This window comes from Caloenas nicobarica, chromosome 6, assembly GCF_036013445.1.
Source record: "Caloenas nicobarica isolate bCalNic1 chromosome 6, bCalNic1.hap1, whole genome shotgun sequence".
In the NCBI taxonomy this organism is placed as follows: domain Eukaryota; kingdom Metazoa; phylum Chordata; class Aves; order Columbiformes; family Columbidae; genus Caloenas; species Caloenas nicobarica.
Window position 1 is genome coordinate 40813452 of NC_088250.1, and position 26208 is coordinate 40839659.

The window sequence follows — 26208 nt, forward strand, 5'->3', positions numbered from 1 at the left end:
TGGAAAAGACCCTCAAGGTCATCGATTCCAACCATAACCCAGCCCTGGCACTGCCCCGTGTCCCTGAGAACCTCATGTCCGTCTGTCCAACCCCTCCAGGGATGGTGACTCCAGCACTGCCCTGGGCAGCCTGTTCCAATGCCCCACAGCCCTTTGGGGAAGAAATTGTTCCCCAGATCCAACCTCAACCTCCCCTGGCGCAACTTGAGGCCGTTTCCTCTGGTCCCGGCGCTTGTTCCTGGGGAGCAGAGCCCGACCCCCCCTGGCTCCAAGCTCCTTTCAGGCAGCTCAGAGATCAGAAGGTCTCCCCTCAGCTCCTGTTCTCCAGGATCATTTGTTTAAGAGTCTCCGTGAGAACCGATAATAAGCCATAAGAATCACTGCTGTTACTTAAGACATGCAATACAATCAGATTTAAGGAACATCGTGCTTGCTTTCTGTATAAACACCTCGTCCTTTGTGGCGAAGTACATCTTCATTTCACATAAATGACTGTTCCCCAACTCACACCGATGCGCAGCCGCGTTCTCTCTCCCCTTCCCAGCCCGGCTCACCCGCACTTCGAAGTGGCTCCAGAGCGCTGGGCCCCAATTAGCAGAGCTCGTTAAGGAGGCGAGACGCAGCACGGTGATGATGAGTTTCCCGGAGCGCTGGTGCTGCCGAGGGGAGCGGGAGGGACCAAAGCTGGGGGCGCGGACACAGGACGGGCAGCGGGGGACACGGGGGGGGTCAGCACCGACCCCCACGCTGCAAACGGCGACTCCCGTGGGTTTCGCTTTATCTCTCCAGCAAGGACTTAACAAAAGAATCTTCACCCGTGTTTGTGAAACAAACTCTGTTTTATTCACACAAGGCAACGCACACGTGTTGCAGACAGGAGGCCAACTGGGTATCCCAATAAAACATCCCTTCTTCTTAACACTGCAAACTCCAGAAGGTGATTTTCTGTAAGAACTGCGATACACCCACTAAGAGAGACAAATTCATCGTAACCCTGGTCTGCATTCCAAGTCGAGGTGGAGCAAAGCCGTGTGGGAGCTCGGACCCGGCTCCATTCCCTTTCCTGCCTTTGCCATTTTCACCCATTCCCCACCGCTTGAGTCAGCTTCGTGTAAAACTTCACGGGTAAGAGCCATAAATTCTAAAATGTTGTTTATTCATTCGACAGATACATCACAGTGTTTGATGTAAGCAAGAGTAGTGCCTATTATTTCTTAGAAAAGATGCATAGATAAAAATAAGAAAAAAAAAATTCCTATTGAAAAATAATTCCTGGCAGAGATTACAGCTCAGCCCCTCTCCAAGGGGCGGCCTCGGGATCACCGTCACACACCAACACCCGTGGACAAAACCCAACGCCGAACAAACGCAGAACACTGAAGGTTTAATTGTTACAGAAACAATCTGATTTTTTTTAACATGGTAATTTCTGTCCCAAATGAAAGAGACGATGTGTTTGTCACAGAGGCTGCAGGACAGACAAGTCCTCAGAACGGGGCTGCGCGGGGATTTCCAGACAATTGGTGCTTCCAGCTGATCAGAACCTGGATGTCATCGGTTGCCACCTCATACTAGAAGAAAATGTATCTAGTATTGATATTTTCCAACACCCATGGAACAAATATATTACAATAAAATTCTCGTTATAAAGTTGCACAAATCTCTATGTTAACCCTTAGGAGTTTTATGAAAAAGCAGAAGTTATCTACCGGCGATTCCTGATACAAAATAGCGGGTAGAAACCTAAAGTAGAAATCTGGAGTTAGAGAAATCCTTTGGCAGCATGTTCAGTTACAATCAGGCTTTAAAAATAAATATGATCATGTATAGAAGTATGAAGAGAAAAAACAAGATCCTATTAACACCAAAACCCTCTAAATACACTATTTTAATAATAATTAAATTATTTTACACTATCTACAACTTGCATATCACAGAATTAGGAACACAAGAGATGAGAGAAGGACAAATCCTGCTTTTATAAAATTTCAGGCGTTAACAGTAGGCATATATGTAGCTGTGTAGAAAATCTCAGATGCAGGAGTATATACATTATTTATATTTAATAATGAACTGAACATAATCAAATCACATCTGTCTAGCCATCTCAGTTTAAGATACTCAATATTTCCGCTGGACCCAAGTTTCGCATCCAATTAAAATGCCTACATTAAAGTAAATGGCATCTCCATTTACTAAGGGACAGGAAGAATGTAGATAAATGACAGCAAGGCTTGGTTTGACTACACACCACCTGGAACAAAGGAAACTCTTCCCCAAAACATCTCCAAACAATAAGAATTTTGAACAGCAGCACTGAAATTAATTCTTCTCCTTAAAGAACACAAGGAACAAGTTATCAAAATACTTCAGTATTGCAACATGTGCTCTTTATACTAAACTACTTCAGGGGGAAGGATGAAGAGAAATTAAAGTCATGTCAAAAGGAAAAACAGAAGCTTCCTTCCAATTGCACAAATTCAAATTTAAAAATGGATTTAAAGAGCAGGTACTGAAAACCTTATTGCATGAGCATGAGGCTGCAAATGAATAAGGTCATGATATTCAATCATTGAATGGAGGTGGTGCTGAGTGAAGGGTGGTTTGATTACTCAACAGTCTATAATCTGATAGGTCTTATTTGGCAGGAAATTTATACACCAAACATACTTATTTAGACATTTGGCAGTTTCATGCATTTAATTTTTTTTTTTTTCCAGTGATTTGCTTCCATTATTTTCCCAATTTGAAGATGATCACTCATCATAAAATTGTTAAATTAGGTATAAATATGACTATACTAAAGTGAGTAGGTAAATAGTGATTTTTTTTTTCCAGAGGTTGAAACAACAAAAAGAAAGAAAACGCACATTCCTGGAAGATAATTCAGCTCATCTGCTCCTCTTTACAAACCCCAGCCATTACAAAAAGTGCATCAGGGAAGAAAATTCAGGGAATTTCAGGGAAGAAATTCTTAGATTTCTTTTCTCAGCCACCAAACGCTGCGTTTCCACAGTTCCAAGGCAATTCCTTCTCTACGGACACATCTGGCATTTTCAATGTGCAACCACTCCAGGTCTTAACTGAGGAGCACAATCCCCCTCAGAGCCCATGAGCTCTGCCTGTACAGGCAGCGCCTTAAATATTTATTTTCCAAATGGCTTATGAGTTTCTCTGACTGTAATCAGCGTTTATTTACACATGGAAGTGGTGGCAGCGAAAGGAAATCCAAGAGAGGCAAGAGGCCCCTGGTCCCACAAAGAGGATTCCTGTTCCGCTCGGTTCCCGCTGGAGGGCGAACGAGGAAGATTCTCAGTCTTAAGAAGCTCCAAACATTCCTGATCCCCTCGCCTTTCCCAGAAGGAATTACCATTTACTCCTTCACTTCTAAATCCAGCCAAAAAGGGAAAGAAAAGAGATTCTGTGGAGGCTTCTGGAGTCAGCAGGCACATCCCCTGCCTGCTCATCCTGGCAGCTCCAGCTCTGCCCAAAGACGCAGGCGAGTTCCAGCACAACCCCACCTCTTTTCTTCCAGAGAAACATCAGGAGGTCTCCAGAGTTTCCAAAAAAAAAAATAGTAGGCAGCACTGTAAAGATCTCGTTTCTCCTATTTGTGCAGGTACGTGGTCCTCGCTGTCACAGTATCAGATGATTTTCTCTTCCCGCTGTCCCGCGCGGAGCTCGTGCGGTTTTGCAGAGCCGGAGGTGTCTGCAGCAGCGGGGTTCTCCAAAGCCACCTGGACAGAAGGGTTCTGGCACGACACCGGAGGAGGCAACGCATAACGAGAGCAACACACAACAGCAATTAAGCATCCTCAATTTTCAGCAACACATTGAAAATGATTTTTGGACAATCTTTTAACTTAAGATTCACAAGTGGCGTTTCTTGAAAGCACTGAAATCAGGGCTCAAAGTAATCCAAAATTATTTTAAACCCCCAGCTAATCTAGTTCAAGCTATCTTTATGCAAATGCTTAACAATCAGATCAGACGCACATTCTTACTCTGCATCACCCTAATGCCGCGATATCTGCGACAGGTATTCACAAAAATCATTGGGTCAGGCAACCTTTATTCATTAATTCCAAACGACGAGCTGGTTTGTTTTTAGAGGAGAGGCTGTTGATGGTAATTTGTTTGCTGCTGTAGAACGGAATGAGCAGGAACTGCCACGGGATAACCTGGTCCTTGAGGCAAACTCGCCGTGTTATTCTGGAAAGCCGCCGCATCCAGCGACACCCCCACGTGCTGCTGGCCGTAGGCCGACGGGAGGGCAGGGCTCTGGTTCACGTAGGGCTGGTTTAACACTGAATCTGGGCCTGGGCTGCAACAAACCAAAACACATTAACCCTGACAAGTTCATGGCTACTCATCTGATAAGCAGATTTGCAAACGAAGACTAAGAAGCGACCAAAAGCGACCTGTGTATTTTCAAAACAGTATGACGTGTCGTTGTAAATATCCCAAGAGAACGCAACCTCTAGGCAAAGTAGCAAAATTACCACCAGGAAGGTGATTTAACCAGTTTGCTGAAGCGTTACCTTAAATAGGCAGCTTGAGCCGGCTGAGCTGCTGCAGAAGAACTGAGAGTCTGCGGCAGAGGCCTAAGCTGCCCCATCTGCTCCGGTGCGAGGCCGTAACCAGGGGAAATGGTGACCTGCTGAACTCCCTGCATCAGGTAGTTCCCACTAGGTGGCTGTACAGGGTATGACTGTAAATAAAAACCCAAAACACTTTGTATATCTCTTAATTTCATTAAAGAAGCAGCAAATGTGGCACAGAATACCACTACAATGAACAAATGTGTCAGGGTTTAAAGGCTGAATGAACATCGATTTTTCCAACAAGGTTCTAAAACCAAACCATGCAACTCTTTGCAACATGTTTGAAATAGACACCCCTTATTTCAGCAGAAAGTACCTGCTTTGGAAGTGCACTGCGAACAAGGTCAATGCTTAACATCTGAAAGAACAACCTTTCATATCACAGGCAAGACCTCTGCCCAGAAACTTTATTTCTTTCTCTCTAACTTGCCTTGTCTTTAAAAAGTTCAATCCTTACATATTTTGATGCACAGAGTTGAGTAGGAAGATGGGCACCATACGAGATTTAACACATTTTAGAATATTCTTACGTTTTAATTTCCAAGACTATAACACAAAAGGAAAGCAAAAACTTTACTTTCCTGTATTTCTGGCTTAAGATAATAGAAGTCTTTATGCAAAATTCAGACAGAACAAGTATAACACGCTTAGTCTACAGAAGTCTGCGGTGATGACGGGTTTTGCGCTCAGTGCAGCACGGTTAACGTTATCTGGTATTTTTCACCACTGGAAGCTGGAAATATGCATCTTGGAAGAAATGGTAAACTCCAGTTGCCTTTTGGCTTAAATTACTTTTAAACCTCCAAACATTATGAATTCTCCATCGTTACCAGGAGTTAAGGACACTGAATTACTTTTAACTGACATATTTTCAGATCTAGCAGTTGCTATGGCAACTATTCTTTTCCCACAGAACAATTAACATTAAAGTAGAATTCACTTAAAGTAAAAACACTCATTCTATGCTTTCTCCAGAGGACCTTTAAAATCCCTTTTTCTCCTCCATTTCTGTTTTCTTAAAACATCGATATGGCACATCAGAGATACTGTAAAACAGTTTTGAGCAACTACATCCCTTAATACAACATGTTCATTTCTTAAGGAACAAAAAGAGCTAAAAGCAGACGCGTGTTTCTATATTTAGAAAGGTACAGTGCACTCATGATTAACGCACTAATATTCAAGTTCACTCCCATCCCCGCTATCAGATCAGAAGGTAACATTTTACTTTAAGGCTGAGGACATGACTCACAGCAAGAATATCCAGCAAGCTGCTGAAACACACAATTCTAACTGTAAAAAATTAATCATGGAAGGAATCTTTTAGCATTTTCAATCCAGTATCTTTCTGTTAAGTAGAGCAAAATTAACAACTAGACCTTACTGTACAAGCAGGTAACTGCAAAGAGAAGCACTCTGCTCTAGTGCATAAATGCTATTTTATTCTAAAGGCCATAAAAAGTCACCAGGCAATGTCAGATTGTTCATAGGCTAGCAAGAAAGCGTACACTTCATTTTTGCTGTCATCTTTTTAAATAGAAATCTATATTAGGAAAGGCGCTATTTCCAGAAAGGGCCACTGACCTGCACCGAAACACCAGAAGATGTAGGTGGGTATTGCGCAGGGTGGTGGAGTTTGGAGTAGGCTGAATACATCGGTGTCTCATTCATCAGTTTGTTATAGAGCTCCAGAGCTTCTAGAACTTTCACATTCAATTCAGATAATTCTGAATGTTTTCTGTTTCAAAACAAATATTTGCAAACACTAAGTTTCTCTAACATCTAGATGGTAGAAAAACAAGTGTGGTTCATTGAACAGTTCTGAATACGCAAGAAAAAAAACCACCAAACTCTTCTAAGGTAGATGGTCAATTTTCACACGTCTGGAAGGAGAGTCCAAGTGGCAAACAACTATTCTTCCCGAGCTGCAACAAGACGAGCAATTCCACAGGTGTTAATTCCCTTTTCACCCTCAAACATCCCCCAGAGGCTGAGGGGAAGAGGAGAGCGTTCAATAGATTTTCCTGCCACGGAGAACAGCAGCAGACTGACCATATCGAGCTCTAGACAGATTGCCAAGGCTACAACCAGAAAGTGTGAATATAAAACGCACCCAGTAACTCGTGCAGGGAATTCTGGAGAGCAGCAATCAAATCTTAGTACACACACTGGGACCTGGGTACGAAGTGTTAAAAAAAAATCAAGGTAGAATTGCCAAAATTTCTTTCTTGCAAGATCTTCCAGCTTGGGAGAGCAAAGTACCAAAACCAAAATAATACAACTGCACAATTTAAAGTAAATCATAGTAAATAAGGCAGAAGCGATGTTATGGCTCACCTATCTATCTCTTCTAGTTTTTCATCTATCATTGGACCCATCTGTTGACAAATATCTGTGAAGACAAAAATGTTAAGGTAGTCAGTGTCTTGCACAATTAAAAGCTTAAACGCTGCCAAAAAATACTTTATGCAAGTACCCTAAAACAGTGTACGGAATTGGAGAGTGCACCTCGTTATCTTGTGTGCCCCATTCCTCTGGCCCAAACAGGCAGGAAAAATACTGTGGATATTCTGCTTTGTCATCCTCTTTCCCTCTGCCCTCTCAAACAAAAGACCACTGATGAAACACACAGAAAATGTTGCAGTTCTGCTTGCACTGTGCAAGATCTATGACTTTCATCTCCTACTGGCATATTCAGAAATGCAAATTACTCTGCTAAACATGGAGTTGGCTTGGCAACTATTAGAAAATGCAGAGTTACACATATAGCCTCATGCTCCCACTGTGAAATAAGCTGTTCTACAGCACGCTATTAGTACAGACCACAGTTTCTCTAAGCTTAAAATACATGCAAAAGAATTACCAGCTCAATCCACAAAGGGTAATTGTGAGAAGAAATACAAAAACTAGCTAACTTAGTGCTCAAAGTACCTTCTGAATCTAGAAGATCTGGAGAATCAAGCTTTAAATCTGTAGGATCTATACTCTGAAGTACCTGCAGTGTTTTATCCATCTTATCCTGAAAGATGAAGAGAAGATTAAGAACAGTTATTTCTGAGGCATGGCAGAGACTGCTTTAATTATCAAATTTAAAAAAAAGTTCTTTTTTTAAGAGTTATCTGCTAACATTCAGTAACAAAAACGTTTCAACCAACATAAAATCTCAGCAGTTTTTTGTATTGAAAGGGCCTGCATACCTCATCTATATAAACTGGCTCGGGTTCCGCTTTCTTGATTTCTTCTGTAGCATCCTCAGGAACAGAATTTTTATCCACAGTTGCTGAAAGAACAAACATAAGTTTATTTTCTGCAGCTGTGTTACTGTGTTAACTTAAACCAGACATTTTCTCCTTGCCTGCCATCAGTTCTTTAAATCGAGGAGAAAGTGGAATAAGTACTTTCTGCAGCGATGCACCTAGCTGCTGGGAAGGGAAAATGGGTTTGCCTAGAAAATGTTCTGAGGAGCCGCTGCCTTTGGGCTGTTTGCCTGATCGTGAACCCAGGCACAGCAAGGGAAAGCCTCGAGTCATATCAGCATCTAAAACCACCTCCGACACAGGTACAGTGACTTTCAGCCAAGTTGGAAGCATTAAGATTTATTTTGGTATCATGAGCATGAATAAAGCCAACAATGTGATTCTTACAAACCACTGACACAGGTATGAACGTTATTCTACACTAGGTCTGAAAAGAGACTTGGACATTTTAAATGTTGAGTTACTGGATTCATCTGTTACATGTTACTGACAAAGAATTATGGCAAATTGATTTTTTCTAACAGGCAAACAACTTAGAAGATAGAAATTGGTGAAGTGAGCTACAGCAGTGGGTACATGCTTGCTTGTTTGAAACAAGGGTGGGACTTCTCTCTCAATTCTTTCCTTGGGCTGATTTCAGGAAATTATATTGCTGATGGGCTAATTAGTAGTTCCACAATAAGATTATCATTCTAAAGTAATCTGTCAGCTTTTAGTGGCTAACTTACCTGCCTCAGGTTCCACAGTTAAGTCAGAAGTCACAAAATTCGATGGAAACAGCCCTACTCCTCTATGATTTTCACCTTTCCACCAATTGGCATCACTGGGGAAATAAAGTTGTGTTACAAAGCTCAGAACATTAATGCTTAGTGTCAGCAACATCTTTTGCATTTTTGACAGAAAACCTGTGATATCTAATACGCTGTTTCCCTGTGTATCCACTAACAAAGGCAAAGAAGGACATTTATAGAGACTAGGTTTACAAGAAGTATACAAGTGGGGACTAACATTAGAAATATAATTGATCTGTCACAGTCTATTAAATTAGAACAGCATTAGCAGGGAAGAAGTTCTGCTTCTTAGCTGTCATTGGGGCAACAACAATAATTAAGTATTTTTTCTTCAGTTTTATTCTTAGTAAATGTGATGCCTGATAGCCAGAGATTTAATGACTTCTGTAAGCAGTTGGAATTTAGCACTGTAATGAGTACATATATTCTTATGACATATGTTACAACCAACATTTATCTTAAAAACCACAAAACAAATTGGACCCACACCACAGAATGAAATACCCAACATAACACGGTGAGGTTGGTCCTGCACCAAAAATGACTTGAGGTCAAAAACTTGGGGTATGGAAAGAACAGTGGAAGAAAAAGCTATTTGAGGAAGGCCAGACTGACAATATACATTTCTGTGGGGAAAACAGCAGCAGAGAAAGAATTTGCTATCCTAAGATAATAACAGTTCTGGAATAAAGACACCTTCACTGGAGTACATTATACCTGTCATCCAAAACAAAAATAATTTCTCCACTTTTAAAGGTGAGCTCATTGTCCTCGACGGCTTCAAAGTCATACAGAGCTCGCACCTTCCTCGAGTTCTGATTGTTTTGCTGAATTTCTGCAGATGGGTACAAGGATTTAGTTTCCATTTGTTGCTGTTTCTGCTCTTGCAAAGATAATTCGATAGCTACAATAAGGGGGGAAAATAGTATATTTTATCCCTGTATACAAATGCAGTTTGCTTTCCTAGTAAAAATAAATGGAAAATTGTTTATTGTTACATTATAAACTTGATCTCTATCTGCTCCTCTAGTATTTTAAATTTAAAATCTTTGCTCCAAACTACAAGCCATATTTCGCATTTCAACAGCTTTGCAATAGAATTGAAAGACAGGATGTAATCATGCACAAGTTACAAAACATTTAAAAAGCCCTCTGCTTTTCATGGTACAGCCCACTACTGAAGCCGTGCACACACTGCTAATGGCGGCAGCATCTTAGCATGATCAGAAATACTGTTAAATGCTTCACTATGACGTCTGAACAACAGTAACTATATCTGAGAAAGAGGAGAAAGAATAAAACATTTTTTTAAAGCATCAAGATGAAGACTAAAATGAAACGTGTGGGTGCAGAAGGGAAGAGACTGAGCTCTGTGGAGAGAAAGCAGTCACGGAACAGCGCTAAGGGCTGCATGATGGGGAAGAACACATTTTACCCCAAATCCTCAAATACACCTCACCCCAAATCTTTATGCACGAGGAAAACACCTTCACCTCATTTTGAATGAGGCAGCATATTAGTCTCCAACCTGCTGTGCCCTTGTTTTCCACTCTACGCAACAGCAGAGAGCACAACTGCCTATTTCTGTGCATTTTAACGACACTTCTAGAGCACAAGTCTAACCCAAGGCTGCGACCAGCAATTTACCTTTAGCTATATCCTCATCTTCTTTGTTCTTATTTAATGATGACCCATTCTTAGCAGTATTTGTGGTAGCCTGCAAATGTATTAACAATAGCTTAAGTTCTGATTACAAAGGAAAAAGAAAGCTCTGTAATTATATACTTAGTGACAAGTTGCTCCTGGTTAACTGGTGACTGTAGCATTTCATTACTGAATCAAGATAGGCTCGGGAAGAAAATATTACCACTTTTCGGTATCTCAGCCAGGTTTTATTTTGTTTTCAGGAAGGAACAAAGTAAAATAAGTAGTCAGATCTAATTTAAACAGCTGATTTCATTTAAATAATTATTTTTGTCTCATTTATTAAAGCAAGACTAGTCTTTCCACCTTTGTCCTCCATCCCACCCTTTGAGTGTACCAGATACTAATAAATCTCAGCTTTGCTTGTTTGAAGTGGAGTGTATAAGATAAAAACATCAAGATGTCATTTGATATGTATTTGTAGGAAAGGAAGCATAACTGGTTGCCAGTACTCGAGATCTTCCATGTTTCTGCCATATGTTTTAACACATATCCTAGATTTAGAAGTGAAAACATCTTTGTGGAGGAAGGAAAGATTGTAAAAGTAAAAAATCCCCTCTGTATTTAATATAGAGAAAAGTAAACTTCGTGTTAGGAATACATAATAGAAGCTGCAGTTCTAGTTTTCAGGACTGATCCCCACCTGACTCATAATTAACATGAAAATATTTAGAAGCATCAATAATAAAGCACAGTAAAAAACCCAAATCACCTGTCCTCCTATCTTGCCAGCTACAAGATAAAGCATAATATGCCACCAGAAGTAAAATACAAAGGGTGAGCTTTGATTTTTGACTGGAGCTCCCCACCCCGCAGAGCCAGGACAATTCCTGACACAGACGGGTCACTGCATGAACAGGGGACTCAGAAAAGGAAAGCACAGCACAGGTCATGTGCAAAAATGTCTCTGCTCCAGATACTGCCCTTTGTTTTGTGAGGCTCTGTGAAGAAAAACAAACGTATGTGCTCCAAGTCAGCAATTAAAGCCATGAAACGCCAAGGACAAAGTGTGGGCGTAGAATTGCTTCGATTTAAGGTGGTGACAGCTCAATGACACTCTAAGAACGATCGGAAGGAGGATCTAAAATGAAACAACTCATAAGGGCATCATGAAATAGCCTTTAGTCTGTTCTTCTTGTTCTAAAGAAGGCAAGGACATAAAAAAGCTGAACGAAGAGAACCTCAGCATAAGGAGGCGACCAATCCAGAACAAGGATCCTACTCTTCTCTGATCGAAAGCACAGATCTCATTTGGACAGTACCGTGTATCCCAAATCAGCTTTTACCTGCGATCCAGCTGCAGGAAAAGTGACGCCTTCTTCTTTTAAAGACTTAATAGTTGCAGATATTAAACTACACTGCGGGTCTTTCTGAAATTCTTCTGACCATTCCACCATTAGAGTTTTGAGCTTTTCAGATACTTTTGGATGAGCCTAGAAGACAAAAAGTGCATAGAAAGGGAGGCTTGAACCTCAGAATGAACAGAAAGACTTGTGCTCTCTCAGTAAAACTTTGTGACCAAAACCACTTTGCTGGAAATATCCTTAATAATTAATAATTGTCTTGATTAAGGAAATTTGGAAAACAGAGCCTAGAATATACGGTCTTTTATACACTGATTCTGATATTGCAGATAACAGGCTGAGGTTCTGGAGCATCATCCTTTCACAGGAAAGCCGGCACAGCAGTTTCGAACACCACTACCCCAGAGCTGCAACAGACCTCAGATCGTTCAGATTTCCCTGATTCTACCAAACAAGTGGTTATTTTAAATCAGGGCTCCTTCAACCCTTACAGCAACCCTCTGGGGCCAATTCTGTCCCATAGCCAAAGCTTAAATCTTGCAGGCAGATCACCTACCTGTACTGCTGGTATTTTAGTGGAATCCAATTTAGGTGGTTAAGGAAAAAGACTGACAAACTTTTTGCATTTTCAAATGTTAGCCATGTTTCCACCTCAATAGTTTTGGAGAACTTCAGGCTACCACACTGACCCCAAAACTTTTCTGCATCTCTATGTTAGTCACTCTCCATTTTTACCTCAATTTTCTCTTTGTTACATCTAAGTGGTATTGTCGTTTCCCTCCCAACCACAGAAGTTGGTCTTATACAAGATACTGTCTTTCCCTACCTCTTATGACCTCTGCTGTCTTCTCAGATGCCAGAAAACATTCTCCCTGTTGACTTTTCAGGTGACAGGATCTCATAAAGACCTGATCTTTGTACCATCTCTGTATATACATATGCATGTATGTCTCCTTGATCTGGATTGTCTCACAAAAAGGAACTAGATATTATATACAGTGCTACTCAGCTCATGGGACAGCTTATACTATGAGCTCCTGAATTAGGAACCGAGGTGCAGGGTCACAGTCTGGTAAAGGAAGATTTTTTTTTTGGAGTGGGGGCAAACCGAGATCAAGTTCATGCTCTGCAGCAATTCCTCTGGCTCCCACATTCCTCTCCAGCTCCCCGTCCTCCACCCTCACCCACAGGATTTATGGCTTCTCAGTCCCCACAGGACCACTGATTTCATTTAACACTGCACATTTCATGCGCTAACAACCTCACCCAAAGTGATAATCCACCTTCAGAAAAGCAGGTCAGAGTCATGTATCACTCTGCTGTATGGCTAAAGAATACCCTGCAGAGTACACCTCAGTCATGCTCAACATCAGCTGCTGTTAATCCTGTAATCATGTAACAGCCGTAAAAAATTTATTGGAGCAAAAAGAGCAACTCTTCAATAAAGCAGGTAATATATGTGAAGGTCATGCCAACACTGTGAAGGTAAAACGTGGAGCAAAGCACTTGAGACTCCATACACTTTCTGGTTTGGCTTATGGTTGACGAAAAGAGCATAGTTTGAACTCAAAGCATCCAAACTAACCTCCAAATAAGAGTGAGTAAGAGTTGTGGGGCTGCTGGCCTCACCTACCTCTGCTTCACCTGGCTTGTCAGGATAAGAGCCTGGGACTGCACAAATGCAGAGCAGGGCCCAGATTGCTCGTTTGAGCGTAATTCAGATCACACCGAGCCTGCGCCTCACGTGCAAACATATGCTGAACAACAAGAAGTGACAAGTTTGGGCTCAAGCACGCATTTAATTGAAAGAAGAGATGTAGTTTGATAGGCTCAGCATGGGCACAAATGCATTTGTTACACTTGTCTGAACTAATTTTCTTTTGGAGAAAAGGGAGAGAGCACAATTTTATTTGCCCTCTGAAGATTATTCCTAAGTGGGCCAGGAATGGGGGTAAAACATAAGTATTTCCCAACAACAAAACAAATGATGCTCCAGTAGACCATTCTTCAGTGGGATTAAAGGTTTGTTTTTACATCCAGAAGTGCTGTCAGATGATGAAGGTCAATGTTCTATTTCAGAATGGACCACGGCTAATGAGAACAAAGGGGAGGACTTTAAGACCTATTTTTCCATACAAAGCGAGAAACAGAAGAGCTGTGAACTCATTTTGCTTCCCAGCAATTTTATTAGTTTCCTTAATTGCTTTGCTCCGCCTCTGATGACTCCAGGCCTCCCATATATCTGAAGACTATCTTCTTTTTAACCCATTAGCCATTTTTGTCTTCAGCTGGAGCAGTAATTAGGGGAAAGCTGTTTCTGCTTATTCGGTTGATTACATCCAGATTTAGATCCCATTGGCTGCTTGACCCCAACCACTTAGGTCTTCCTGTCTTGGTTACCTCCTCGTTCAGCATCTGAGAATCTCTGGAAACTAATAAGGTTGTCTGAAGACTTTATCCTTTTCCTTGTATAAACATAGCTTAACTTTCTCACAGTTTTCCCTTTGCACTTCAGCCCATGGATTTCTTTCAAGTCAAATAAAAACTCTTCAAGAAAAGCTGCCTTCACCATTATCAAATTAATTGAGCTTAGCAAGAGTCACAAATTTTAATTAAAATTGCTCATGTAATTTTGTAAAAATTTGGAGTAGGTATTATCAGCCTGTCACTTCTTTAATACATTAATTTTTACTGTTAAAATATAAAGTACATTTATTTCAGTGATAAAACAAACAGCTAGCAGTATCTGCAGTTGCACCAAAACTAGAAAATACATAGTAACTGGAACATTAGCTTTGCCAATTCTTTGCTACGCTGAGACAAAGCAAAGAAATTACCAAAATAATTCTCCCCCAGTACATAAAGTTATAAAAAGTTACCTTATTTATTATAGCTCGAGCTTCACTTGCAAAATCACGAGAACATACTTCTAAGTGAAATATTCTTCCACAGTTTGATACACAGGCTCCTAAAAGCTGACAACAGAAATGTAATTGTGGAAATGTATGACAACAACGAAAATAATAAAAGTACACATAAAAACCTTTAAATTTAATCCTCTGTTCAGCATGTGCACTCTCACTGACTTCTACTGAAGATATATAAAGGTATTAATTTATCAGTACACATTTAAAAGCTGCATTACATAAAAGAATATGAAGTTTTTTTGAAAACAGCAATAGTCTACTCACTGTAAGTGCTTGCAAAGCCACGTGGGGAACTTTATGGTTTACTCTCTTCATGATGGCTTTAAGGCAATCTTTTGCTCTGAAAAGGGAATAAAGAAACTATTAGTGATAAATGTGACTGACAGGGTCTGCAGAATGATTGATACCAGATACTCAACTTGGTAAGCAAACAAAGCCAGGTCTATTGAAAAAAAAATGTAACCTAACCTAAAATTTTCCCAGAGCTAGCCTGGAAAAAAAATATTTAACAACTTGTTTGTTCTTACATGTATTTTGGATTGGAGAAGACTCCATTTTTACAATGGCATTTTGTATTAATTTCCATAAAACTGCTGACAGGTCATAAAAGAAGCGATTGCCATTATGTTCAGAATATGGATTTGAAATAGATAATGAAAGAAACGTCTACATAAAAAAAGAAAACAAAACCGAGGAGCAGTGAGGATTAAATAAATGGTAGTTTTTTTACAGTTTTACTGGCTACTGTAAAGGGCCTCTATGGATTTAACTTAAAAGTCGTGCTCACAGGTTGTCAGCTCTTGGATTCCATTTTCCAGACACTAAGGACACATTAAAGATGGTATAATTTGTTTCAGCAAAATCTGAAATAAGCATAGAAGAACGACTAAATGACCAGCGCTCCAAGTGTTACTCCAGGATAGAGAACTGACGCCATATCTTCACAACTAACACCACTCACAGCACACTTGAGCCACTGTTATCAAGCACAGAAACATCTCCGTGAGGCTGCATTTCTCCACATCACCCAGCAGAGCCCGAGCAGAAACAAAACCAAAACTGTTCCACCGGTCACGTTAAAAACCCCATGTTTGTTTCAATGTTTTGTTTCCAAAGATCTGTGTTTCAACCTACTGTGTGTACGGCAAACTGCATCTATATTCACATTTTGGTTTAGAGCAGTAGTCTGGTTTGGAAATCGATTTTCTGATCATTCACACATGTTGCACATGAAGTTCACAGAGGAGTTTTGTGCAGGCAAATTTATTTCCCTTTGGAAGAAAGTAAGAGAGAAGCTCCTGCACACACCACGTGTGCTCCAACCTCTCAAGCAGCCACAAGAGTCAGAGCCAGTGACAGGATCTGCAAATTTTCACCAATGCTGGTGTGGATATCAAGGTTAGGAGAAGGGACTAAACCTGTTCTGAAGGGGAGAGAAAAAAGAAAATTAAACACCAGGAGCTGCAGATTGGATGGATGCAGTGGCTTCAGCACCAACTGCTCTGGTTTACTACTGCAGCCCTATTGTTCTTTCTAGCTAGAGAAGTGTGGGTTTAGCCCTAACACTGAGTATGTCTGGTCATAGTTAACATGCAAACAATCCAAAGTCAACATACTTGTTGTTAAGCTATATATTTACATAAAGAGACAACGTCTATTATTTTCAGAAGATGGCTCTTAGTGAAGGGCCAAAGGGAAGCAAACTACACAAAATTGAAGTAAAATAGGCATTTAAAATTAAGAATTTAGGATTTCATAGTATATACAAAAAATGCATTAACTTTTAATTACATATTTTATATATATAGTTATGTATTTTGCATGTGTAACTAGAAAAACCACAACCTTTTTTTTTTTTTTTAAACAATCTCCCCTCGTCCAAAACCAGTAGATTTAAAACAGCTCCCTCTATAAAATTCTTTTGGCACTAAAAATATAATTGATTTTTCACAAAGGACTCAAAGGACAGGGGAGGTACTTAATTAAAAAAAAAAAAAAAACCAAAAACTAAAGAAACCCAAACAACACACAAAACAAACCAAACAAAAAACCCAAACCAAATCTTTCTCAGTGTAGTAATCTTAAATGTCACATATAACTGATAACAATTCTAAGACCACTTAAGAATTCAGCCTATGCACTAATTTGGGTTTACTTCAAAATTTAAAACATGTTATCACTTAAAAAGATGACCTTAAAATTCAACAAATACTTTTGGCCATTATGGGATCACTGAACTACCACTTGCGTTCCAGTATTACCGCTCAGGCTAAACTGATTCAAACTGATCTGTGTTTTGATCCCCATTTTCTTCCCTTTTCTCCTCCATCAGCCTCATTCTTCCTAATGAATAAACACGGACAAATTTCTCATCGTAAATAGCTAACTGTCCCAGCTAGATAATTTTCTGCAAAGAAACGAGTTCACTTTTTCCTACTGGCACAGTTGCTTCTCAAAATTTATGCCAGATCATTAAATATGAATAACTTGGTCTACTGTGCAAAACTCCGTAAAAATTGGAATGCACTCAGCATATACAAATTGCTCTACTAGAAATCCTGCTGGAACGCTTCTTTCAAAGAATTTTAAAGCCAACTATATGTATTTGTAGAGCTTGCAGAAGCGTCAGATTGGCAGCACTTTTTGCATAGCTGATTGAGACGTGTTCTCTCTGAAACGGAATTCTTCTTCACACGAACATGAAATTACGTGTTGTAACGCCAAGATACACCTTACCCATTAGGAGTACTTCCAACTTTGTCACATATATCCATAATAAGACCCCAGTCCTCGCTGGTGTTATATTCATTTGTAGCTTTTTCTGTAAAGAAAAACAAGATTGGTTAAGTGTAATTCCCTATTAAGTTCTGACTCAACAAATGCTGTCTCAGCCACACTAAAAAGGAGACTCCGCGTACAAAATACTGAGAGGCAGTGTCTTCTACAGGTTAGTGCTAATCCCTGCTATCTTATAAAGTGTTAGGTGCAGTTTTCAGCACTGGACTTGCAGATGTGAGAAGTATTTAAAAGTTCCAGAAACGGGAACAACTCTTGAAGTGTAATGCAAATGAGAAAAAGAAATTGCTTCTGTACGCTTGTTTAGCTACTCCAGGTTTAAGTCATAGCTCAAGTTTAGAGTTTGCTCAAGGTCTTCTAACATTTGTATGCCATTAAATATTTCACATGGATGTTCTAACAAACAAACAAAAAAAACCCTCTTTAGGACTCTGAAGAAAAGCCATCTCCTCATTCAACACATTTATTCATTTTTTTTTTCCACTAGATTTTTCAGGAAATCTAAACGCCACAGCAAGTGTTGGGAAAAAATCAATGGCATGAAAGGATTAATAAAAAACACAGAAACAGGCAACAAAAACCAGACTGCTCTATTAAGAGAGCATAGTCCTAATTAATATTTGCAGCATATCATTCTATGTATTAACTGATAAGGCTTAATGTTATTTATTTGTGCTTTCAAGTTTATATTAGAGCCATGTTATTTTAATCAAATGTAAATATTGCAGTTCTATTAAAATAGCTTGTAAACAGCAAATTAAATATTTTATACATTGCATTTTCTGCCTTAGGATTTAATTCTAGCTTACTAATTTAATATTTTAACTAAATTCAAAGATAAGTCATTTTAGATTTGTACATTATGTTTTAATCCCATTGGAAGGCACTTCAAAATCATGGCAATATCACAATCAGTGTTCTATAGAATTTTATTTCTGTAAGAGAAACCACTAAATCCCTTGAGGACCGAGCATTTTAGAGATTATTTAGTAGATTAAAGCAGAACACAATGGTCACTCACTAATAACGTGACAGTGTTCTGTGATAGCAGCTGTTCCGAAATGATGAGGTTTGCTGTCAGTAGTACTACTGCAGGATAAACCCAATTTCATGTGTGCAATTAAGCACCTTCTCTGATAATCAGCTTCGCTACTTAGTTTTGCAGTCAGAAATCGCGACAATGCTGGTGCTGTTTCAGCAGAACAGCTTCCACAAAGGAAACGCCAGCGAAGCACCCACAGCACCCTCAAACCCCTCTTGTTACAGATGTAAAAACAGACCAAGGAGGAGGAACGGGAATTTGTAATTTTGGCCATGGGTTACATTCCCGAGCTAGACTAACAGAAGCAGCAAATATTGAGTTGAAAGCCTGTTTCTACAGCACGAACCTTAAAAACTTACACAGAAAGGATATAATTGTTAAATTTTCTTTTAAGTGCATCAGTATTTTTAGGACACTAGTACAAAATTCATTGCTTGTTCTTGAAAACAAATGAGTGCCTGTAATTCTAAACACTTCAACATTCAATTTATTTAAAAAAAATCAAACCAAACCAACCCTCATACGCGCACACTCTGGCTATGTGAACCGTGAGTACTGAACAATCACGGAAGAGCAGCACGATGCAATGTTTGGTGCAGATGACGTCAGCCCCGTGTTTCCTACGAAGTTCTGCCAGCTAAAGCTGCTTTTCAAAAGTGTCGCCTTGCACATCTCCAATACAGGCGGGCACAACTGGTGAAGCAATTCTCGAGACAGGACTTGTCATACCCATCACCTTTGTTTTTCATTTCCTACACTCCAAAATCCCAAATCCAGACCTCCAAACTTCCCTTTTCCTACGCTCCCTTCATTTCATCCTACATCCCTCCACCTCATTTTGTACACGCTGTCATGCAGATCCAAAAAGAGAGACCCCCTCCTTGTCAGACTTGGGGGGGAAGGGAGTGGGTCTGTGGGGCTCCAGCTCTCCTCCCCTCGTGGTGTTGGTTCCATGGGCACAGGGGTCACTTCTGTCCCCTACAAAAGACCCAAAAGCACTTGCCAGAGTACATACTGAATTTTTTCTGGTCACTTACTCTCTCCTCTTGTATCTACATGGCCTGTTTTAGGAGCAGACGTAGTTCTGCTGTGAATATGAAGGCTGTCCTACGACAAATTCTTACAGCTTTTGAGGTTTTCTTCCCTGTCAGCATGACGAATTTAACAGCATCTGGTTTTTTGCTTAATGTGAGCTCCAGCTGAAGAATAGTCTTGAAAGATAACTACTTCACAGATGCTGAGATGTGGACTTTGATCAGAAGAAACAGATGTGGGAAGATGCATTTTCTGAGATGTTTTCAGTGCCAAGAGAATAAAAACTATTAAAAAATGCTATGACTTACACTCTCTAGTCCTCCAATAAATGAAGGAACACTAGGCTTGAGCTTACTTTTATAGAAATAACAATAAAAGCAAAATACGCTTCTTTTTATTGCTGCTTGGTATATTTTTAAAAACCCGCAAAGAATTAAACCCACAATTAATCATTTTTAACTGGATCAGTTCCCTGATCTGATTTGCCATGCAGCTGCACACAAAACTATGCCAACACACGAGAGGGGATAGCACTAAAACGAGCAGCTGGGAACAGGATGGGAACTGTTTACTGCTATTCCTGCCAAAAGAAGAAAAGCTTGTCAAGCTACTGCCTTAAAACACTGTCACCATCTCTTCCAGAAGAGAAAGTGACGCTTTACCGCTGCACGCTCAAGTTTTTCAGGACTGTCCTTCTACCACGCAACATCCAAAAGATGAGCTGAATGTCACCATTTCCAGCCTAACCGCACGAGTTCTTTCCTCCTTTTTTACAAGAAAGGGATTGGTAATAACAGAAACAAGACCAAAAGACAGGAAAAAAAAAAAAAACACCACACTATGCCGACTGCAACCGGGCAACACGTGGCAATCCTCAAAAGCCTCCCTGTTTACATCTTTTCAAACATCAGGTCCTCTGTCTCTAAAGATCCTGGCACGATGTCAAAGTGTCCCAGATCTGCTTTCATCGTTAAGTGTGTGACTGCACGTTCGCTCTCCCAGGCCTGGGGACACCTGGCAGAGCTCGCGGCCTCCATACCCGGCAAGAAGCAAGGAAAACAGCTCGAGCAACCAGGGGAATCTTAAAAGGAAAAGAAAGGGAACTGCAGGAACCTCACAACCTCCAGAAATCCCCAGGCACAACATGGGCACCCCAAAAGTTCTGCGGAAATCTCTGCCAAGGTAACTAATGTGATGCTTTGATTACTATGAAAAGTATTTCACCCTGTTACACAACACAAATCTCTCACGGATCGCTTCTGCTGGAAATCTATATCCCATTTAACATTGGCATTTGACGCTGACCCAGTGAAAGCAGTGATCCTGGTCTGATGACAGCTCCACCTCATGCTGCCTAGCACACATGACCTTCAAACTTGCAAAATATTTTGTTATTTCAGTCCTGAATTCCCTTGAGCCAGGCTTGCCAACAATGCTAAATAACATGTCAAAGAAAATAAAAATACTCAAACATAACTTTTTTTTTTCCACCTGTGTCAATTCTTGTGCTAGAAACAGAGAGAAAACAAGCACTCAAGCACTGACTTGGCACAGAGAACTTCTCAATTTGATATGGCACTTGCTAAAGACTGATCACTAAAATAAAAAGTTTCTAGACACTGTTTTGCCCCTCAAATCTTGTCTGCACATAAATATTTCAATTTTTACCCTGAGCCATTCTGAGTATGTAAAAACAGAGTTCATATATGAAAAATGAATGGAAAAAAAAAAAATTGAGGACTACTCCAGATCGCTGTTTTTCAGAAGATAAAGTAGAACCACATGGATGAAAACCAGAAATTTAATCCCACACATCTTCATTTGCTTACTTTGCCTTTGTATAGCCAAATTAGAAAATTCTAGCTTTGATTTAATTAGTGATTATAGACACGATGACATTGCAGTCATATGACTTGCATTTCCAGTAACACTGCGTGGTCCACTTGGTCCTTGCTGAAAAGGCAACGCTACTTGTAACCATCTCAGGTACCCTACTCACGTCGCTCTGAATATTACATACAAAAAAGATTGGATCGAAATGGAATAGTAAAGTAAATTTTCATAATGTAAATCCCGTTCACTGAGAAGGCTTTTTAAGACACAATTTTTGCTTAAAAAATGAGACACATTTTGTTTCATTGAGTCAATTGGCCAATAACCTGAAAAGTAACCAATTTCATTTGTCAGATAACCTGTGGACTACAAGAAAAACATCAAAAAGAGCAGGGAGGGATTAACAGAGACTTGTACTCTAGAGCCTGGAAAGCACGGAAACCAATTTTACCAACAGTCACGTTGGTAAAAAAAAAAAAAACAAACAACTTCTCTCATAATATAATTAAAACAAGAAAAGTGAGGCTATGATATGCTAAAAAATAATCAAGGCAGGGCTGGGGGAGCGGACCAGTAATAATCTCAAATATGAGAAAGAAATGCCATAAAATTGCAGGCACAGAATTTAGGAATTTTAATCAGTCAAATCAAGGTAAAGCCATGGACTCAAGACTGGAAAATATTGTCCCGACATTAAAAAAAAAAAAATCCAAGCAACACCCAAAATAAACCCCACTTAGCTTGTCCTCAAATATTTGCAAGACTTTAGACCAACCATTGAAGACAAGAATTATTACAGACTGAGAAACAAAGGGGAAATATGGTGAATTGTAACAGAAAGCAGCTGCTCTTTTAGGCAAGGACATATTTTCAAAGGCTGATCTAATGAGGGTGAGGAGGGTTTACTCCCCAAATGCCTCAAAAAAACACTCTTGAAATCAGTGTTAATATATCCCGGCTGACACTGAGAGCAAAGGTAAGGGTCTCAGAGGAAAGCTAGCGGAGAGTTGGAAGGTATCATCAATAAAAGGAAAGGCTAAAACATAATGTAAGGGGAAACGTAAACCCTTGAGGACTTGATTAGGTAGAAATAGGTAACAGTTAGTAGGAAGAAGTGCAAATTCACACAGAGTCAATAAAAGATTCTCCTAGAAACTAAATGCTCAGCAGCTGGAAACGAGAACGATGAGTACGCTAAGTTCTAGCACAAGGGGACACAGGCCACCAAGGTAAAGCAGCCCCAAAAAGGCAAATACAGTCCTAGAATGAAAAATGCCAGATAAACATTTCAGCAAAGCACAAAGAAACTTGAAAGGCTATCAAACGAGCTATCAGCAATCCATGATATGGTGTACAATTCTGGATGCCAGTCAAACTCCTACTCCCTTGATCATGTCAACAATCTCCTGAAAGAAGGCTAACTAAACAAAAGATGAAAGGGAATAGGCTTGCTCTCTATTGAAGGAGCAACTACTGAAGAGATGAAGGTTATTTAAGAGGAAGGACAACGCTGGGAAAACAGCAAGTGCATGTGAACTAACTAGGAATAGATTTAGACAGGAAATTAAAAAGCTTCTCAGACTCCGAAGAAGTGAAGTTTTGGGGTGTTCTCTCAGTAAGAAGAACAGATGAAAGAAACCACGCTCCTCTAAAACACTGTTTCATAGGTTACTCGTGCAACACTGCAACTATATACAAAGCAACTGAAGCAGATGCCGAGGAATTAAGACTCTGCGCAGCTCTGCTGAAAAGCAAACACATGGGTTTAGAACCAAGAAAGCAAAACCAGCTGTGGCAAAGCCAAAGTGTGTTTATCTACATTTTCTAAAGGTGTCCCAAGAAAAGGGCAGCACTAGATGTGTGGTCTGAAGGGAGCCGGATCGACCTCACTGCTGGCTGCTGACAAAAGCAGATCTTGTTCTTCCCGTTACCCTTTGCAGGGTTCTCCTGCTCCTCTTCTTCACTACCACTTCCCAGCCTTTGCTGAGCTGATTCAAGTCACCCAACTTCAAAACTCATCACCTGCATAGATAATCCAGTTCACCAACCAAATACTTTCTCCTGTCAAATGAGTTTTCTGCTAAAAAGAGCTGAATTAGCTTAACGATGAATCAAAAAAATAAACCTGGGTGGATGGGATGGAAAAGGATCTCTCCAGTAGTGTCAGACCAGCAGCTGGGCTCAACTATTTTCTTGGTATGTACCTTTTTTTTTTTAAATGAAAGATACAACAAAATGTAAAAACATTAAATTCTGACAGGTGCATATGAAAAGCACAAGAAAATCACTCAGGTAAATACTGCAAGTTAAAGTATGGGTCAACCGTATTTGATAATTTGATGCTCTGGATAGTCTAATTTACCATGGAATAATAATTAAAAAACCCACAACCTCTTAATGCAACAGATTTTCCCTGGCAAGGGACTATAAGATTGAGCCTCAGTAATTATGAAGTTACTATTCTCTTGCACTTGCTTAATTGTAATAAGTACAGCCAGTTACCACTCCGTATATGCAAGGCAAAATTTAAGAAATTGCAAGTCAACAGACTGCTGCTTTCAAAATACTATAGTCTTGAAGCATTTAGACTTGCCAAAGAATTCTGCACAGCTGTAAGTCCCCAGTTCACAGTGTCTCCACTTGGGCAAATACATTAATTAGAGCCCTGTGAAAGATAAGTCTGGCAAAACACACATAAAACTTCACAAGGTATTTGAAATAACTGGACTACGCGTAGCTGGTCTGGCAAGTTTCTACTTTCATTTCAATCATAGGTCAATGTTAAAAATCTCATGATGGTTTGTGAGAAGATAAAGAAGAAAGAGAATGATTTTGTCACACAAACTTTGCAGACACATGAAGAAAACGCTGCAACTTAACAAAAAAAGAGATGGCGTGGTAATATGAGCGCTCACAAGGACCTCTTCCATCTGCATTAAATCCTGGCCCTGACAAAAATCCCAAGAATGTTGAATTCTTCTCTGACCTAAAATTCCAGTGTAACAAGAAATGGAAATCTGACTCTGGCATCCAGCGTAATTTGTTTTTTCCAGTGCTTTGATTCAGAATAAGCAATAATAAAAAAAAACTAATAAAGCAACATGCAGAACAAGTTTAATGCTCAAGAAAGCACAAGACTGAGCAGAAGCACAAAACAACTGAGTCATCGTCATCCTGCCAATGGCACAACTCCGGCCAAAGTTGCCTCATGGTTTTTTTAATGGGGAGAAACGTCAGCTCAGGTTTCACTTCGCACCCCCAAATCAGTGTCAGGTGCTGAAAGAGGCATAAAATTGGGTTCCTGTGGACATAGATAGTGTTGGCTTTCACTCTTCCACACCAAAATGAAAAGCTTTACAGAACACCTCACTCCAGGGAAGCCCAGCGTGACAGGCGGGAGGTGACAGACACCCCAAAGACGTGTCACAGCTGGAAAACTCTACAAGTTACAGCACGACAGGCCACAAAACACTTCTTCAAACTGCGGAGCAGCACCGCCAGAAACCCGGGCACGGGCCCGAAATCCTGTCACGGACAAACACCGGGTCTGTCACGGACAAACAAACACCGGGTGTCCCCCAACCCGAGCTCCTGTCACAAACCCTGGTGTGCTGACCCAGCAGGCCCGGCACCGCGGCCTCCCCCCTCGGCCGCCGGCGCTCTGCCTCCCTCAGGAGCCCGGGGCCCGCCGCGGGGAGGTGGAGGCCTCCCCGCCGTCCCGCTCACTCACCCACGTCCTGCTCGAAGGGGTTGGGGGCGAAGAGCGGCATCTCGGCAGCGCCCGGCCGGTCCCCCGCCCCTGGGCCCGGACTCCCCGGCCAGCGGCCGCCCGACCGGCCGCCGCCTCACCGCCGCCTCAGGCCCCCTCCTGCGGCTGCCCCGCCGCGCCTGAACGCGTGGCGGAGGAAACGCCGCCGCAGTACCGCGACGAAGCGCCCGTCAGGCGGGGGGTGCGGGGGGGGGCGCCGGTACCGCCCGACGGAACGGGGAGGGGAGGGGCGGGGCGGGCAGCGGCGGCAGTGGCGGTAGCGGCCGTCAGGCGCTCGCTGGGGCACCCCGGCGGGACGGGGGCTTCGTGGAGGCGGGGTGAAGAGTCCCCGCCCTATCCCCGCCTCTCCTGGGCGGGTGGAGCCGTGACGTCACGGGCGCCATGTTGGCGCGGTGGGGCGGCGGTTGTTCCGGCAGCAGGGTGTCCTGCCCTTCCGCCATCGCCCCGGTGCAAAAATCGGGATTGAACAGCCGCCTGGCGGCACGGGGGTGGCGCCTCGGTGGGTGCGAGGAGGGCGGGGAACAGCGCCCGGCAGCGGCTGCTGTGGGGGTGTGTGTGAGGAGAGGGTGGGCAGGGGGCGCGGCGGGGAGCGCGGGCTGTGGGGGTCGTGGCTGGGGGTGCATGGCAGAGGGGGGGCATCCCTCTGAGGGGCTACCCCGGGTGGGGCTGTGCACCCAGGAATCCCAGAATGTCAGGGACTGGAAGGGACCTCAAAAGCTCATCCAGCCCAATCCCCCCACTGGAGCAGGAACACCCAGGTGAGGTTACACAGGAAGGTGTCCAGGCGGGTTGGAATGTCTGCAGAGAAGGAGACTCCACAACCTCCCTGGGCAGCCTGGGCCAGGCTCTGGCACCCTCACTGGGAACAAGTTTCTTCTCATATTTAAGTGGAACCTCCTGTGTTCCAGTTTGCACCCATTGCCCCTTGTCCTATCACTGGTTGTCACCCAGAGGAGCCTGGCTCCATCCTCCTGACACTCCCCCTTTCCATATTGATCCCCATGAATGAGGTCACCCCTCAGTCTCCTCTTCTCCAGCTCAGAGCCCCAGCTGCTCAGCCTTTCCTCACACGGGAGATGCTCCACTCCCTTCAGCATCTTTGTGGCTGCGCTGGACTCTCTCCCCAAAAAACCCCTGAGGCCTCCT

At 41.7% G+C, this 26208-nt stretch overlaps 1 protein-coding gene across 2 annotated transcripts; it reads right to left on the reverse strand.

Moving 5' to 3' along the window:
* Positions 1-1139: 1139 nt before the first annotated feature.
* On the reverse strand, positions 1140-25148 carry STAM2 (signal transducing adaptor molecule 2). 2 transcript variants are annotated; one of them, XM_065637922.1, is made up of 14 exons: positions 25024-25148; positions 17324-17408; positions 14852-14927; positions 14540-14635; positions 11643-11789; positions 10300-10369; positions 9370-9487; positions 8590-8684; positions 7802-7884; positions 7536-7623; positions 6942-6996; positions 6189-6342; positions 4542-4711; positions 1140-4324 (listed from the first exon to the last, which is right to left on the reverse strand). In XM_065637922.1, exons 1-14 carry the CDS (start codon positions 25061-25063, stop codon positions 4108-4110), a joined length of 1494 nt encoding a protein of 497 aa, XP_065493994.1. In that variant the 5' UTR covers positions 25064-25148; the 3' UTR covers positions 1140-4107. The 2 variants fall into 2 exon arrangements, with proteins under 2 accessions (XP_065493994.1, XP_065493993.1); XM_065637921.1 differs by having other exon boundaries at positions 9370-9556.
* Positions 25149-26208: the final 1060 nt, after the last annotated feature.

Coding starts and splice junctions, on each gene's coding strand:
- STAM2 (XM_065637921.1), bottom strand. CDS start 25,063: ATGCCGCTCTTCGCCCCCAACCCCTTCGAGCAGGACGTGG. Junction 14,928..17,323: donor GTTGGAAGTACTCCTAATGG/GTAAGGTGTATC, acceptor TTCCCTTTTCAG/AGCAAAAGATTGCCTTAAAG. Junction 9,557..10,299: donor AGATGAGGATATAGCTAAAG/GTAAATTGCTGG, acceptor CCCTTATTGTAG/CTATCGAATTATCTTTGCAA.